Source organism: Macaca mulatta, chromosome 14, assembly GCF_049350105.2.
Source record: "Macaca mulatta isolate MMU2019108-1 chromosome 14, T2T-MMU8v2.0, whole genome shotgun sequence".
NCBI classification, from domain to species: domain Eukaryota; kingdom Metazoa; phylum Chordata; class Mammalia; order Primates; family Cercopithecidae; genus Macaca; species Macaca mulatta.
The window spans coordinates 124948936-124967883 of NC_133419.1; the positions used below are offsets into that span (position 1 = coordinate 124948936).

The 18948-nt window shown below is 37.8% G+C and overlaps 1 protein-coding gene across 1 annotated transcript; it reads right to left on the reverse strand.

Moving 5' to 3' along the window:
* Nucleotides 1-4896: 4896 nt before the first annotated feature.
* On the reverse strand, nucleotides 4897-5884 carry OR8B12 (olfactory receptor, family 8, subfamily B, member 12). The gene is given in 1 exon segment (NM_001194338.2): nucleotides 4897-5884. A coding segment is annotated over 1 exon segment (933 nt). The 5' UTR covers nucleotides 5867-5884; the 3' UTR covers nucleotides 4897-4933.
* Between the last annotated feature and the right edge of the window lie 13064 nt (nucleotides 5885-18948).

Sequence of the window (18948 nt, forward strand, 5' to 3'; positions counted from 1 at the left end):
TTGTGTGAATCTTAGTTGAAATCTCCCCACTAGTATGACCAGACACTAGCTCCCAGACTCCTGGAATCCACAGCCCAACTACACCACCCCATTTCAGCTAATCAGATGCTCTGCGTAGGTCTTGGCTTCCAAAACAAATGTTACGAAGAAACCAGGGCCATACGGAGTTCACAAAAGCAAGACAAAGACAGTGTCTCCCAGCCACCAGCTGTGGAGGTGCATGTGATATTCCGCTGCCAGTGTGACAGAATTGGACTATCCCAAGACCATGTATGATTCTAGCCATTGGTAGAAAGGTTAAATACGGCCTACACTTACAAGGAAAACATTAAGAGGAAAAATACTCTTTGGGAAGCATTCAGAATGAATCCTAGTAACCATCACTGCTCAAAATCAAGAAGAAAAATGACAAAGGTTTCATTGCAGCAAGTTAGACAGTCTTGTTCCTCAAGATGTTGAACAGACAGTTCATCACTGGCCCCATCTTGGTGAAGGAGACTGTGTAATTTACACTAACCCATAGCTCCTGGAGATCTGAGGTAAATGAATGTTCCTAATCCAAAATTCCATAAATCCAGATTTATGGAATCTGGCTGAAGATTTGGACCACTAGGTTAATGAAAAATGATGAAAGGAATGAAAATAAAATATGAAAAATGATAACACAGCATAGTACAATGCTAGTTCTCATGAATACACATCCACCTGCTTCTGACATAGGTACTGATTCGGCATCCTTTAGCAGCCCTATGTTTACAAGTTAAGGCTCATGCAATTGTGATCACAAAAGAGGATTTGGTCCCTGTCCCCTGAGGGACCACAACATCAGCAAATTCTATAACTTATGAACCATCTACAGAAATGAAACTTATGAAATAGACCTGCAGGGTCATGGCCTCATAGTGATCCAAGGCCAGTGGGATAAATGTGGAGTAATCACTAACGACAAAGAAGCCAAAGAAAAAGGCTGAGTGTTTGATGTCACAAGGTGATGATGTTCTTTTCTGTCACAAAGCTTATCGTCATTTGGGGAGAAATGACAGAGGAATAGAAGAAACCTATGAAGGAAAAGCTAAAGATATAAAGGTACACGGAGGTGTGGCAGTGTTCACCCAGTTAGGGTGACCAAAACACAGAGTAGAGAGAGGGTTGAAGCTCTAACTCACCTGTCAACTTAGCAAAAATATATCTGAGAAAAGAATGACTAAACAACACATGGATCAAGGAAGAGGAAATCACAGGAAAAACTGAAAAATATTTTGAACAGAAAAATAGGAAAGACACAACAGGAATCTCTCCTGAGAAAATAATCAGAAATCTAGATAATTTTTTGTCGTTGTTGTTGTTGTTGTTTTAGATGGAGTTTCGCTCTGTCACCCAGGCTGGAGTGCAGTGGTGTGATCTTGGCTCACTGCAAGCTCCACCTCCTGGGTTCACACCATTCTCCTGCCTCAGCCTCCCGAGTAGCTGGGACTACAGGTGTCTGCCACCATGCCTGGCTAATTTTTTGTAGTTTTAGTAGAGACAGGTTTCACTGTGTTAGCCAGGATGGTCTCAATCTCCTGACCTTGTGATCTGCCCGCCTCAGCCTCCCAAAGTGCTGGGATTACAGGCGTTAGCCACCGCACCTGGCCCTAGATAAAAATTTTAACACATTCTTTTAGTAGGAGATTGCTTAATTTTTTAAAAAATTTTAACACAAAAGTTATAGTTATAGTATTATTTACACCAATTAAATGTTGAGGAGACTGACACAAAGTTAATGTTTAGCAACAGGAAAAAGCTGAAATAAAATATGACATAGCTACATGATTAAGTCCATGGAAAATTACAATTCAAAAAAAATATTTATAAGGATTAAAGATCACATTATAATGATGAGTTAAACAACATTTTGTAACACAGCACATAGAGGATGAGCCTACTGGAAGAGACTTTCGTATTCCAGATGATATTCTCCTTTCCTGTTCTGTGAATGGTGGAGTAGACCAGTCAGCTATTGTTATATAACAACCAAACACAATCTCATTGGCATACAACAAGGAACATTTGTTTCTCACATGTCTACAAATTGATTGTGGTGGTTCATCTTGTCTGGGCTCAGCTGGGCTGCACTGCTTGCTCTGCACAGTGAACACTGCTCCTCGTGTGTTCATATTGAGAATTAGTTGGGAGAGGCAGCAATTACCCAGGAGGGACACTTCTCAAGGCAATGGCAGAAGCAAAAGAGGGCAAATACCATGCAAAGATATTCCAAGCTCCTGCCAACATCACATCTACTAATATCCTATTAGCCAAAATAGGTCACCTGGCCAAGCCAACAGTCACAGGCAAGGAAATATACCCTACCTCTATGAGACCATGGCAAGGGAATGGAACTATAATACTACTAGATGAATGATGAATTTTGACCAGTAACACAAACTACCACATTGAGATAGGTAATCATTTTCTTCATACATATTTCACATTCCCAACTTTCAACAATAATATACGAGTTGCTCCAAGAATCAGAAAAAGAAAAACCATGTGCCTCGTTAGTTAAAATAGATAAGCACGTAGAGAAATTTGTGATGGATTAAAAATACTTGCCATCCTGATATTCTTAACTATCAGAGGCTCTGACCTCACCACAACATCAACCAAATAGTGATGGGGGTGGTGCAACCACAAGGTGAGGACAGAAGATCAGGGAACCAAAATGTTACCCTGTGGCTGCAGGGTTGGGGCCCACAGTGATGCATCCAGGGTTAAGAGTGAAGGGTCAAGGGTGCCTCTGTTCTTTCTCTCCTTCCTCAGCCGCATCCCTTCCCAGATCTCTTCTATGATTGGCTGCTCTTCTTTTTACCCCTGCCTTGTTCTCTTATCCCATCCTCTTCTAAGTTGTTTCCATTGGAAAATGCCTTTTTATACAACTTTAAAACAAGATAGGTGGATGAATAGATAGGCAGATAGATAGATTAGATAAATTAGATAGATAGATATGTACATACATAGATACATGCATAGATAGAAAGATACATAGATAGCTAGATATGCTTGAATATGAGAAGACTCACAAGAAATCAGCAACAACTGTTGTTTTTAGGAAGGAGATTTTAGGAATGGAATGACAAGATAAGAGGAAGACATGTTTTCTCTGTATAACCCTCATTTATATTGTTTAATGCTGTACTATATGCAAATATTAGTCAAAATATGTGACTTTTTTAACGATATTTAGAGTTCATTTTTTTCAAGACTAAGCAGAGTTCCAGAAAGATGAAGTGACTTGTCTCAGCTCATGGAAAAACTCAAGGAAGTGCTGATAATTACATAAAAGAATTATTGCAGGGTGATAACTAAAATGTAGTAAGTGCCTTGCATTTAATTCTTCAAAGACCCCACGAAGTCAGAAACATTATCTCACTTTCAAAAATAAAAAAATTAATATTTAGAGACCTTAAGTAATTTGCCCAAAGTCACACAATTACTAAGCAACTGAGCCAGGATACAAAACCAACTCCATCATGTGCCTCACGAATCGCTGTTTTCATCTGCTCCCTACCTCAAATAGCCTATTCACCTCACCCACCAGACGCCCACCCACAAGTCTCCTGAACTCACTTCTCTTTCCTATTCCATGCTGACTAAAGAAAAATCTTTCCCACCACACACACACACACACACACATACACACACACATACTCAGTCTTATGACTTCAAGCCCTTCATGTCATACCAAAGAACAAAACTACACCCTCATCTAAACTTCTCTTTTTCCTAAAGAAGAGAATATTCCCAAGGAAAAGCTCGGAAATCAAAGTGTCTCCACAACACTTAACATATTAATCCTAATCCAAAGGAACCTCCCTTTGCTACTAATAAATTATTTAGATCAAAGTGTATTGATCTGATGTGTTATATAGCTGTCATTATATGTTGTGGGTTTACAACCCAGTCTTGGATGAATTATATTTTACCACATATGCTTGTATGAGTGCTGTCTGCAGTACCTTAAAATTCAATGGAAATTGCCTCTTCTGATAATCAGCTACTTAGTGGTGTTTTAATAGCTACCTAGATTCTCAACATTGTTTACTGCACCTCTAAAACTTGCAGACCCTTGGTTGATTATCCTAAGCCACAGATTTCTCCATCACAGCTCAAACACCCAAACTAACCCTTGAAAAAGCTCTACATTCTGATTCTTTAAGTCTTCAAATGAATGTACGACTTTCTTCTCAGCATCTTTATAACCCTTAATCCTACGGAAGTCCTAATTCCCTAGACTGGGTTCCTAGGGTTCCACACAACCTCAATCTTAACTCAAGGTCACTCACGTACTACAAACTTAACACAATTCTCTTCTCATTTGGCCAAGACCAACTCAAGAAAATATTCCATCTATCCTCTTGAAAAAAAAATGAAATATTTAAAAAATTATTTATTGACAGGTCACATTAAATTACTATGAATAGAATTAGGTTTTAATGTGTTAAGTTTTCATACTTTTAAAAGGAAATCTGCAAGGGCATCAACGAAGCATGAAAAAAATGACATAAAAAAAAAAAGCAGCTTGGAATTCAAGGACCTGGATACCAGTCCCAGTTGTGCCACCAAGTAGTTGTGTGTCCTTGAGCAACATATATATTTCTGAGTCTCCAACATGTGTTAATTGAGGAGGCTAGATTAAATAATGTGTAAGGCCAATTCACAATTAAATGACCTATGATTATAGAAAAATTTGCATAAAATGAAGAAATCTTGGAATAACTGAGGTAGAGCAGTGGAGCAGACAGGGAGAATATGTCTGCATTTAACATTCATCCAAATGTAAAGATTTAAAATTCTCTTTCTGTACAAGACAGGAAAAAAAAATGGAACTTGAATCTCACTGAAAACACATGCTAATAAGCAAAGCATTGTATTTCCTTCCTCCAATACTACTCCTTTAAGAAAAGATTTTTCTGCCCAAAGTTCTCCTCAAGGCAACTTTGACATCCTTGTTCCTCAAGCTATAGATTAATGGGTTTAACATGGGGACTATGACGGTATAGAACAGGGAGGACACTTTTCCTTGCTCAAGGGGCAGGATGGAAGGGGGTTTCAGATACATGAAAGCACCAGAACCAAAGAAAAGCAAAACTACAATTATGTGGGAACTGCAAGTACTAAAAGCTTTGGACCTGCCTTCTGTAGAACTGATGTGAAGAATGCTGGAGAGGATGAGGGCATAAGAAATAAAGACACTGACAATGGGCAATCCAATGTCAACAGCCACAAGAATAAAGAGCACCAGCTCATTCATGTAAGAGCTGTTGCAGGAGAGCTGAAGGAGAGGAAGGATGTCACACATGAAATGATTGACAAGATTGTCAGCACAGAAGGTCAGGTTCATTATGCTTCCTGTGTGGGCCATGGCCCCAGCAAACCCCATCCCATAGGCACCCAACAAAAGGAGTAAACACACCTGGGGAGACATGGTGACCGTGTACAACAGTGGGTTACAGATGGCCACGTAGCGGTCATATGCCATTGCTGACAGGATGAAGGACTCAGAGATGACAAAGAAGCAGAAGAAAAAGAGCTGAGTCATACACCCTGTGAAGGAAATGATGTTCTTCCTTGAGACAAAATTTATCAGCATTTTGGGAGTGATGGTAGTGGAGAAACAAAAATCTATTAAAGAGAGGTTAAAGAGGAAGAAGTACATGGGAGTGTGCAGGTGAGAGTTCAGCCCAATCAGGGTTATCAAGCCCAGGTTCCCCACCACAGTGACCATGTAGAAACCCAGAAACAGGAAGAAGAGGGGGATCCGGAGTCCCAGCTGGTCGGTTAAGCCTTCGAGGATAAACTCTGTCACGGAAGAATTTTTGGCTGCCATTCTTTTTGGTCGGGCAGGAAAGTCTGAGGGGACAAGAGAAGAGGACCATTTAGAAAGAAACATCACCACCACATTCTTAGTCTCTATCTCCCATTCTTGGAAAAGGAATCCAAGGAGAGAGATTTGAACTTCGGTAGGAAGGTTTTCACCACTCACTAGGGGTCTGTCTTCACAGTCCAAGTGATTATAACTCCCAAAGTGTAATATGAGACTAAACTGTAACTGCAGAATGAGAGCTGGTTCTGCTGAAGAAAGGGGTACCAAAAATAAGCTAAATGTCTTTTAGATCCTTAAGTCAGTCTCTTTTCTATACTTTCCCTCTCCTGTCTCTGCTTCACTTGGTAAAACCTGGACCTCTTCCCTGAAGGGAATCCTGAGATGCAGAAGCCGCAGTGGCTCTGCTCAGAGCTTCCACCTCTGGTCCACGCTGTCAGATTAAGTAGGTGGGCTCATGCTTTTCCAAGATCTCTTAGCTCAAGTGGCTGTACATTTAATAACTTTTTAAAGGTGACGCTTATTGAGTGGTTACTATAAGAGGTTCTGTTTGAAGAGCCATGTAGCAATATTATTATCTTCATTTTACAGATGAAACAAGTAAGGTGGCACAACTAGACAAAAGTCCCCAAACCACCGAGTTGCAGCCAGAAGGTGAATTTCAGCAGTATGGCTCAAATGGTTTGCACTTGAAATCACCATGTTACCTAAGTGACCAGCATCAGGGCAGGCACTCACCTTCCTTCCCTTTAGAGCTATAAATGCTATACTCTACTGCCTCTTTTCCACATTCTGGGGAGGAAGATGACCCTAGTGAAGAGAAGATGACAGATTTGAAAGCTCAAAGCCCTCTCTTCTCAGTACAGGTCAAAGGATCAGAACCTGTAATGTATCTCATAACACTTCCTGCACTGAAGGACATGACTTCCAATTGTTCATTTGCCCAAAGGCCTCTCCAGCTTCCAGGAAGGACACAAAGCTTTTTCCTGACCAGTGAATAACAAAAGACTAAAGAGTTTTATTCTGGATTACAGACTTCAGTGACTGACTATTAAGATAGAGACTCCCTCAAGACCACTTCCTTAGCGATTACTTTCCCTAGGGAAGAAGAAATGTTTGTTTATCTCTTGGAATTGCTTGATTTGGCTTTCTACTAACATGTATCCAGTACTATTAAGAGAAAATCATTGTGAAAAAAAATGATTATCATTACCATTTCTTGAATACCCAATAATTTAATACCTGACATAGTACCCTTATTCTGGCTGCCAAGATCCAATGTATGCATATACAAACATATATTCATTAATTTCTCACAATACCTATTTTACAGGTAAGTTGCTCACAGAGACAAGATGTGTCAGAGTCCACAGGTATGCTTAGGTCTGTCTGACTCCACAACCCTTATGTGGCTGCTAGACTAAACTACCTTCCAAGGACAGCTACTGAAATCCATAAAGCAGAGCCCTTGCCTTCTTGGATCTGACAGTCTCTCGACAAATAACAAGTAAATATTCAATGAATTTAATTTTTAAAAGGAAGCAGGTAGAGCCTGGAAAGGTTAACACAAAGGGCTATTGTAATTTAGAATAGGATATTCAATAATTTATTCATATTCCACTCATCTCAGGAATTAATTGCACTACTCTACTCCCAGCTCAGACAAGAAAAGACTTCTCTCATTCCCCTCCCCTGTCCTCTCATGGAGTGTATGTTTAATGGTAACAAGAATCCCTATCAGGTAACTGCTCTCAACGTCTGCCAAGACCAGCCTTTTTCTAAATTAATAACTAGTCAAAATTCCCTTTGGCTGTCCCTGCCTTCCACCCACTTTTCTTTGAGCACTTCTCCCAACTGACTTTCCATCTGTTCAGTGCCCTCAAACTGAGTCCTAGTAGACCCAGTTCCCACTGCAGGAATACATCCACATTTGTTCTTCCTCTTTGGTTTGCATTTGTCTTTTTCTTTTACTCCATACCTCCAACCTCTGCCTGGATTAAAATTGTCTATCCTATGTCTCTGTCTCTAAGATACTTATTTATTTTCTTTAACGTCAAACCCACAAACTCAGAAAATTTTAGACCTGAAAAGACTTGAGAGAGTATCTCATTCAGTGTTTCCCAAACCTAGCTGGTTATCACAATTACCTAGAATATTCATTAAAAGGAAGTGCTGGGCTCCAGTCACACGTTTGGAATCAGAATCTCCATAGATATGGACATGGTGGCTATGTTTTTTAAATCTTCCCAAGCATTTCCAATGCCAGGAACTGATAGATCCACAGAACTATTATTTGCCCTCATCTTACAGATTAAGACCACTAAAAAGTTCAAAGACATTGCAAAAAAAAAAAAAAGGATCCTTAGGTACCTACACAAAGGACTCCCTTAAGTTCTTGGCTGAATCCTAAATTTTATATGTGTAGGGCAAGATTCTACTGGCTTAGGAGACAACAGTTGCTGGGGGTCTAAGAACTGAACAGAGATCACAGAGGATCCACAGCGCCTGATAAAAATTAGAATTCTGACTTACTGAAAATGGAGAGACCTTGTTCAGCAAACCAGACATTAAGTGAGATCCCTGAAAAGTCATACACTAAGAGTAAAGACTATGCCTTTGTGCTAAGGGCAAAACTGAATCACAACAAAGGTCTTAGCAAGATCAAAGGAATCTGCTAATAAATTAACTACATCCCAGAACAAAATTTAACACTCTGTAGCAAAGGCCAACATAATCCACTGTCTCTAAAACATATCCACAGTGTCCAATATCACAAAGTCAAAAATTACTAGAAACACAAAGAAGCAAGAAAATGTGACCCAAAGTCAAGATGGAAAAATATATTAGAATCAGGTCCACATCTGATCTAGATGTTGAAATTAACAGACAAGGACTTTAAAATAACTTCTATAATTATTTTTTAAAATTTAGATAAAAGGACAGAATTGTCTAATATATCCAACAAAGCAATAGAAACAATCAAGATAACCAAACGAAAATTTCAAAACTAAAAATATTGGAGATAACAATTCACCAGATTAGCTTAATAGCAGATCAGGCACAGTCAAAGGAAAGATCAGTATAAGCAAAGACAAATCAGTAGAAATTATCCATACCAAAATATGGACAGGAAAAAAGTAACTTTAAAGAAGAACATGGTAACTAAAACCTTTAGGGCAATGCTAAATAGTCCAACATATGTATAATTAGAGTTCCAAAATGTGAGTCAACTGAGAATTGGGTAGAAATAATTTTTTAAGAGGTAATAGCTGAAATTTTTCCAATTTTAATAAAATATATGAATCTATTTACGCAAAAAGTTCAGGAAGCCACAAACAAGATGAATACATAATATACCACATCTACGCATATCAGACATAGTCAAACTGTTGAAAACCAATAACAAAAAAAAGCTTAAAAGCAACCATAGATAAAAGATGTATTGCATTCAAATAAGCAAAAATAATAATAACTAACTTGTAATAAAATAAATAGAAGTCAGAAGACAATGAAATGGCCTTTAAAGTACTAAAAGGAAAAAAAATTGTCATCCTAATATTGGCAAAAATATCCTGGCTAAAATATTCTTCAAAAAAACAAGTAATTTTCAGACAAAAGGTGAAAGAATATGTCACCAGTAAGCCGACACTGCAAAAAACCTGAGAAAGGGAGAGGGAAATGGTTCCAGAGGAAAGCTTAGATATTCAGGAAGAAATGTGAAACACTGAAAATAGGAAATATGTGGGTAAATATAGAAGGCTATTTTAAAATTTTCCTTACATTTAAATTACTTTGACCATTTAAAGCAATAGAAAACAATTTATGGTAGATTTAAAATATGTGTAGAAATAAGATATATAAAATTTCAATAACACAATAAAACATAATACAGTAATACAAATAATGCAATAAAAATAACATAGAGAGGTATAGTTAAAATTCCAACAATAGACCTAAAACAAAATATTTTTAAAATTTTAAATAACTTGAGGAACAAGCCTAAATTAATATTTAAAAAATCAATCAACATTATCCACTACATTAATAGAATAAAACAGTAAAATTATATAATCATCTCAATAGATGCAGAAAGATTATTTGATAAAAAGCAATACTTATTCATGGTAAGAATGCTCAACAATGTAGGAATAGGAAGGAGTATCCTAAATCTGATCAAAGATGTCTGTGAAAAACCTACAGCTAAAAACCTATATCATACTCAATAGTGAAATACTGATTGTTTTTATTGTGAGGTCAATAACAAGTCTAAAATGTCCACTCTCATAAGTTTTATTCAACATTGTATGGGAAGTCCTAGCCCACTTAATAGGGGAAAATGTTGAGCTTCTCAACAATCTCAAAAAGAACCAGTCGGGCATGGTGGCTCACACCTGCAATCCTAGCACTTTCAGAGGCCAAAGTGGGCAGATCACATGAACCCAGGAGTTTGAGACCAGCCTGGGCAACAGCTACACAGGAGGCTAAGGTGGGAGAACCACCAGAGCCCAGGGAGGGTGAGGCTGAAGTGAGCCATGATCATACCACTGCACTCCAGCCTGGGTGACAGAGTGAGACTCTGTCTCAAAAAAAAAAAAAAAAAAAAAAAGAGGGAGGAGGACAACATAATTTGGTCTCTACCATGTATCAGTCAAAATATTAAGCATATAATAAAAAATAATTATTGACTGCCTCTCCCTCCACCACCTTGCTGAACACCACACCTGACCTTCCAGCTGCTCAGTACTCTCAAACTAAATCCTCCCTCGTAAGATTGCCAGTGTCAGTTTGCTCTCTCTGATTTGTTTCAATAAAGAGGACTAAAGATGGAAATGGAAGATATAAAACCATCTTAATTTACACATGACTTGAATATACCTAGTAATCAAAGTAAGCCTATAAGCAGGCTATTAGAACTTAAAAGTGAATTTAATGAAGGCATGGAATACAAGGTTAATGTATAAAAATTAACCGCATTTCTACAAACTAGCAAAAGATAATTACAAAATGAAATTTTTCCAATAACATTGACACTAGCAACAAAAATTGATATACTTAAGAATTTCTTTAACAAAATTTTTGTATACCTCTATATTGAAAACTATAACATATAACTGAATATATTTAGAAAATCTACATATATGGAAAGATATATCATATTCATGGATTGAAAAACTAAATATTGTTAAATTGTTACTTCTACCTAAATTAATCAGTGGATTCAATTCAATACCAGTTAAAATACCAGCAGACGTGTTGACAGAAATTGACAAAATAATTCTAAAAATTATATGAAAATGCAAAGGACCTAGAATAGCCAAAATAACTTTGAAAAAGAAGAAAATTGGAGAACTTACCCTATTTGACTCCAAGAATTGTATAAAGTTTCAGAAATTAAAACAGTTTAGTAGAGAAGTAAAGACAGGCAAATAGATTAATAGAGCAGAGCACAGGACCCACAAACAGACTCACTTAAAGGATCAGTTGATTTTTTTTTTTTTTTTTTACAGAAGTGCTAAAACAATTCAACAAGAGGAAAAAAATTTTTGATGAATGATTCTGGAATAACTAGATAGCAATGTATAAACAAAAATGATCTTTAACCCCTATCTTATTCTATACATATTTAATTCATGATGGATCAGAGACTTAAATATAAAATCTAAGCCTACAAACATCTAGAAGAAAATCAGACCTTAGAATAGGACCTATTCTCAAGACCTTAGAATAGGATTTCTTGACCTTAAAAGACAATAACCATAAAAGAAAAAAATAATAATCCAATGTGATCAAAATTTAAAACTTCTGCTTTTTAAAATACACCATTAAGAAAATGTAAAGGCAAACTACGGGGAGAAAATAGTCACTGTATCTGTCAAAAGACTCAGGCCTAGGCGAGTGAATCACCTGAGGCCAGGAGTTCGAGACCAGCCTGGCCAACATGGTGAAACTCCATCTCTACTAAAAACATACACACAAAAAATTAGTCAGACATGGTGACGCACGCCTGCAGTTCTAGCTACTCAGGAGGCTGAGGTACAAGAATCGCTTGAAACGGGGAGGTAGAGGTTGCAGTGAGCTGAGATTGCACCACTGCACTCCAGCCTGGGTGACAGAGCGAGACTCTGTCTCAAAAAAAAAAAAAAAGACTCATCTATAATATATAAAAAACTCCTACAAATAAATTATTGAAACACTAAAAACTTTTGATGGGACAAAGATTGAAACAGACATTTCAGAAGATACCTCAAATGGCCAATTAGCATATGGAAAGTTGCTCTAAGCATTATTTACTAGAAAAATGCAAATTAAGATCACAATGAGTTATCGCCACATACCCATCATGGTAACTAAAATTAAAAAGACTGACAGCACCAAATGTTGGCAAGAATGTGGGGCAAATAAAACACTCTTATATCGCTAGTAAAAATGTAAAATGGTACAACATGTGTAAAAGTTGAAGTATCTAATAAAACAAAACAAATACCCTGAACCAAGAAGCAATTTCACTTCTAAGTATATACCCAAAAAATTAATGCATCTTTCCACAAAAAAAAAAATCTCAAACACAAATATTTATAGCAGCTTTATTCCTAACAGTCAAAAGGTAGATGTGACCCAAACAAGCATCAACAGAAGAGTACATAAATAAGCCATGGTATAATCACTAAATGGAATATGACTCAGCAAAAAAAAAAAAAAAAAAAAAAAAAAAAGAGCAGACTATTGATATGTGCAGCAACCTGGGCGAAATCTTGAAAAGAATAATGGATTTGTCTGGAAAAGTATGCTAAGAACAAACTGAGGATAACCTACAATGCTATAATTAACCACAATTGATTAGCCAGTGGGTAACCTCCAATAGTCATTAAGAGAATGACATTCATTAATTCATTCAACAAATATTGAGAAACTGTGTCAGACACTGTTCTAGGGGCTACAGATAAAGCCCTAACCAAAACAAGTATCTGCCCTCATTGAGCTTGTATTCTAGTAGGAGGAAGACAGACAATAAATAAATAACTTATATAATATATTAGATGATAATAAGAGCAATAAAAAAGCAAGGAAAGAGAATACAAAGGGCCAGGACTGTAAGTTATGCATTTAAATAGGATGGTAGGGTTAGGTGTCTCTGAGAAAGTAACATTTAAGCAGTCTTGAAAGACTGTGATCAGAGTCCTGTTGGTCAATAACAGTTACTCTGGTGACCACTGGGTGAATGTTGCTTAGCGTATCTCAATGCATCATTGTTCCATGCTTCAGACAATAACTCTACCCATAGCACGGGCTTGGATGAACAAATATTGGACATTGTGACAAGTTAGAGAAGCAAAAGACTTTTCCGAGTTTTTTACAAAATCACAAGTTATGCAACGAAGTTCACTGCCTGCGCACATTTTTGGTCTTTAAACAACCAGCACTAGCTGCTCTAAATTCCCTTAGTTTTCACATTCACTCTCAGGAAGGGATCTAATAAAGTCATTTCTACAGGGACAGAGTGAGTTGCTGAGTAGCCACCTACACTCCAAATCCGTTCACAGGGCCACTTACAATGCGTTTAGCCAAAGGAAAGAAACTTTATTTAGAGAAACTCAAACCTCACTGCGCAAGTAGGTAAGCTATGTTTTTGATCAGGGTTTCTTTTAAGAAGTTTATGAAATCATACCATAAAGGTATGACTCCTTGTCAAGTCCACCTTCAATAACGGCACTAATCACTTCACATTTATAGGTGGGCACACATCAGCATCTGTTTGCTTATCTACCTCTGGGAGACGTTTCCAACCTGTATTCCGCAATAATGGTGCCTCAGCTGTAGATTTACACTTACAATTTTGCTGTGTCCTACAGTGTCTCTAATGAGTCCCAATGCCTGATCTTAAACCCCACACATAAGTTACAAATGGAGAAAAATAATTAACTATCATAAACTCTCTTGGGGACCCATAGGCAGAGAAAACTTTAGGGGTTCATGAAAAGCTGGCTTTTCTCTAGGAGCCTTAGAAGTTTCTTGTCTGGATGACGCAACACCAGGAAAAGCTCTGTGGGTTGATGTCATTTCAGAGACCATTGCCATGAAAACTTTATTTCAAATGCATTTCAACCATGGCTTTTCCAAAGCCAGATTCACTGATGACTTGCTTCAGCACATGCAGGAAACAGTATAGAAAGAAATACTTTTGACTGTGTTCATTTTGGTACTGTTGGTTCTTCCTCTCTGCCTCTTCCCTCGTGTTTCACCTTTTTCAGGATTCTATGCACTTCCTTTTCTTCTTTAGGGTTTGGTGAGCTCATCTATTCAACAAGCTCCTCTATATAGAGGCTCCCAAATTTGCAACTTTAACTTTCATATTTCTTTTTGTTATTATACTTTAAGTTCTGGGATACGTGTGCAGAATGTGAAGGTTTGTTATGTAGGTATACACGTGCCATGGTGGTTTGCTGCACCCATCAACCCATCATCTAGGTTTTAAGTCCTGCATGCATTAGGTGTTTGTCCTAATGCTCTCCCTCACCTTGCCCCCCACCCCCTGACAGGCCCCAGTGTGTGATGTTCCCCTCCCTGTGTCCATGTGTTCTCATTGTTCAACTCTCACTTATGAAGGAGAACATGTGGTGTTTGGTTTTCTGTTCCTGTGCTAGTTTGCTGAGAATGATGGTTTCCATCTTCATCCATGTCCCCGCAAAGGACATGAACTCATTCTTCTTTATGGCTGCATAGTATTCCATGGTGTATATGTGCAACAGATATATAGACCAATGGAACAGAACAGAGGCCTCAAAAATAACACCACACATCTACAACCATCTGATCTTCGACAAACCTGACAAAAACAAGCAATGGGGAAAGGATTCCTTATTTAATAGCTTTCATATTTCTATTAAGCCCATAAACTGGTATCCTACTACTTAACTAGATATTTCCAATAGGCTGTCTAGTGGTCATTACAAACACTAACTTGAAAGCTGAGCTTGTGTTCTCTTCTGCAAAAGCGCTGTTTAAGTGGGTATAACCACTGGAAAGGAACTACAGTGTAGTATCGATAAGGTGACCACCTGTCAATTTGTCTAGAATACTCCCAGTTTTTGCCTGTCATTTCAGTAAAACTATTAATAGCACCTTCTTTCTGTCTCAGATATATTCTAATGAATGATAAATTATGGTCTCCCTAAGTATTCAGAACTGAACTTTGGAATTAGATGAACTTCAGCACAAATCCTGACTCTACCTCTTATTAGGTGTGTGACCTTAGGAAGAGTTTAACCTCTCTCTGAACTGCAAGTCCCTAATCTTAAAATGAATGTAATAACCAACCTGAAATGATTATTATAATGAATAAGTGGTGCTGATTACAGAAGACATAAAATGAAGTAGTTTAAGTAATATTAGTATTTGAAATTATTATCTTAATAACAGTGATGTCTTATTTGTTAGTGGTGTAAGAATAGGCTGAAATGGAGAGAACAGCAGGCAGGGAGATCAGCTAGAAGACTTTCTACAAGCAGTAAATTCAGAGGGAGATGAACAGTATAGGAGACGTGGAAATTGAATAATTAACATGATTTGATGTCTCAATGGTACAGGAGAGAAAGATGGAAGGACGCACAAATCAAATTTGACTAAGATTTTAAGCCCAGGGAGTCAGGAATAGGATGACATAAATGAAGAATCAAAGGGTGACGAGGGTAATGAACTCAGTTTTAGACAAGACCACAGAGTGCTGGCAGAACCTTTAAAAGGCAGAGATCAGAAAGAAGTCAGCAATGAAAGATCACAACTTGGGAGAAAAGAAGTAGAGATGAAAGCTGGAGAATTATAGGAACAGAGAGGAACACAAAAAGCAGAGGAATGGTGAATTGCTCCAAACAAGTGTGTTTAAAAAGAAAATAATTGCGGTCTAAGGACTGAAACTTTCCTCAACAACGCCCACAAATGGGAAAAGGAAGTTGACCAACAGAAGTGTTTAAAAGGCTTATGTAGCATCTAAGAACAGGTTTTGGAGTCAAACAGCCCTGAAATTAAATCCCTACTCTATTACTCATTAACTGTGTGAGCTTGCAAAAGTTGCTTAACACTGTCTAAACTCGATGTTCCCATCTGAAAAACAGGAATCACAAGAAGAAACTTGAAGGTGTTTGTGAGAATATATGTGGCCCTAGTCGATATTCAACTTAGAAAATAATTGTGGGATAAATGAGAATTTCACAGATGCCAAAAGAGAAGCATATTTCAAGGGTGAGGAATAGTTATATTCCTGAGCAAGAGGAAGAACTGAAAATAACTTTGAATTCGATCATTCTCTTGCCCTCCTGTTCACTCATTCTTACATTAATCTGCATATGTGCTTAGTCTAAAAGAGCCTTCCATTATTAATTGATTATTTCAAGACTCTATTTTATTCTAGATAAAAATCTTCTTTCAGGAAAAATCTACATTCTATAACTTTTGTGTACACTAACACACTCAGTATCTGATACAGTGATGAACACATTATAGGTGCTCCTTTAAAATCTTATTGAATATAACAGACTTTCATATGAATACACTTCAATAAAAATCCATATCGCAAACCCATAAATTCAGGGATGATCTTTTATTTTCTGAAGTAATACATTAGGAGTTCCTGTAGTCATTTGGTGACCCTCCTTAGCTACCCTGCTCCATGCCAAAAAAAAGAGAGAGAACTAGTTTTAAAAAATTAATTTGAGGCCTTTAATATGCTAGTATTGGTGGTATTGGTGTTTTATTGACAATTACGCCAGATAATGTATGCCTACCGAATGAGACTTCCAAAGTCAAGGAATTTGTAGAAGAAACTACACAGAAACTTACCCCAAAGGCAGTAGAAAGAATTTGGTTTACAGAGCTGTCCCAAGTAGGCACCATAAAGCTCTTCAAAATAAAATTATTAAACATTACCTTGCCGGGTGTGGTGGCTCATGCCTGTAATCCCAGCACTTTGGGAGGCCAAGGCGGGTGGATCACCTGAGGTCAGGAGTTCAAGACCAACCTGGCCAACATGGTGAAACCCTGTCTCTACTAAAAATGCAAAAATTAGCCGGGTGTGATGGTGTGTGCCTATAATCACAGCTACTCGGGAGGCTGAGGCAGGAGAATCGCTTGAATCCAGGAGATGGAGGCTGCAGTAAGCCTAAATCATGCCACTGCACTCCAGCCTGGGCAACAGAGTGAGACTCTGCCTCAAAAAAAAAAAAGTACATTTCAGGAACATATGTATTATTTCATAAAGCAAAATCTGCCTGTACAATACTATAAAATCTAAAATTTCTCAAGGGTGAGAAACAAATCGAGATAGTGGTGGATTAAAATAAAGAAGGGATTAAGCAGGGATGATCTACAAATGCAAGGTATGTGGCTTAATAGGTAGAAGACGGGAGGTGATTCCAAGTGTAATGGAGACATCTCCATGGACAAGAAAATTTTTTTAAACAGTCTTAGATCAGCAGAAAACAAGGATTGAAAGGACTTTCCCGGTTTACAAAGACCTTTGCTGAGAAAGAAAGCCACACATTTTCTTGGTAAGGTGTTCCAGAATTTCACAAAGCCTGCTCTCAGGAACTTTACTCTGATCGCTAGCTTAAATCAAGAAGAAATATGGTATTGTGGAAGGAGCCGAGTCTAAAGATTTGGCTCTTATTGCATTGTCTTGAACAAGACATTGAGTTATCTTTGCCTGGCATTTCCCCCTCTGTGGAACAGCAATAATTAAACCTGACTTACCTATTATCTATGTCATGATGTCATTGAATAAATCAAATAGGATGTCTTTAAACCCAGTGAAAACTTTTCAGTACTATTTTACTTGATGCTGTTGATAGCTAACTTCTTCGTGAATTATTCATAACCCTTCACTTTCAAGGCACATGAACTTTCTGACTATCCTCCAACTTCTGGCTACTTCCTTTCACTCTCCTACTCCTTCAAGTCTTCTTCTTCATCTGCCTGTAAGTGCTGATGACCCACAGATCCTCAGCCTTCTTCCTCTCATCCTAAATAACTTTCTCTGAAAGATCTTATCCACACCCACACCTTGAGCACTTTGGTCTGTTGAAAATCAAATCTATATTTCTAGGCTAGATTTTTTTTTACCTGAAATACCAAAAACCTACTAGACATCTCCACTAGAATGTCCCACAGACACTTAAAACTCAACACATGGAAAACTTATTTTATTATCTTCCCTGTGTTAGTCAGTTCTCACACTGCTATGAAGAAATACCTGAGATGAGGCAATTTATAAAGAAAAGAGATTTAATTGTCTCACAGTTCTGCATGGCTGGGGAAGCCTCAGGAAACTTACAATCATGGCCAAAGGCACCTCTTCACAAGGCAGAAGGAGAGAGAATGAGTGCCAGCAGGGGAAATGCAACTCATTCACTATCATGAGAACAGAATGGGGGAAAACTGCCCCCATGATTGAATTACCTCCTACCGGGTCCCTCCTACAACATGTGGGGATTATGGGATTACAATTCAAGATTAGATTTGGGAGGGGACACAAAGCCAAACCATATCATTCTTTTTAAAATTTCTCTTTTCCCCATGATACCCTGTGTCAAAATATGGCACCATTTTCCTAGTTTGTCAATCCCCTTCATCAATACTCCAAATATGTTAATTTCATCTGTTTTTAATATTATTTAAATTTATTTAATTATTCTTAGAGAGAATAAATAAATAAGGCTTGAGTGCAATGGTGCAATCATAGTTCACTGCAGCCTCAAATTCTAGGGCTCAAATAAACCATCCACTTCAGCCTCCTGAGTACCTGGGACTATGGACATATACCACCATACTCAGCTAATTTTTAAAATTATTTGTAGAGATGGAGTCTCACTACATTGTCCAAGCTGGTCTCGAACTCCTGTATTCAAGTGATTCTACTGCCTCGGCCTCTCAAAGCACTGGGGATTACAGGCATCAACCACCTGATTTTATCTTTTTTTGTTTTTTGGTAGAGACAGGGTCTTGCTATATTGCCCAGGCTGGTCTCAAACTCTTATGCTCAAGCAGTCCTCCTGCCTCATCCTTCCAAAGTTCTGGGATTGCAGGGATAAGCCATCACT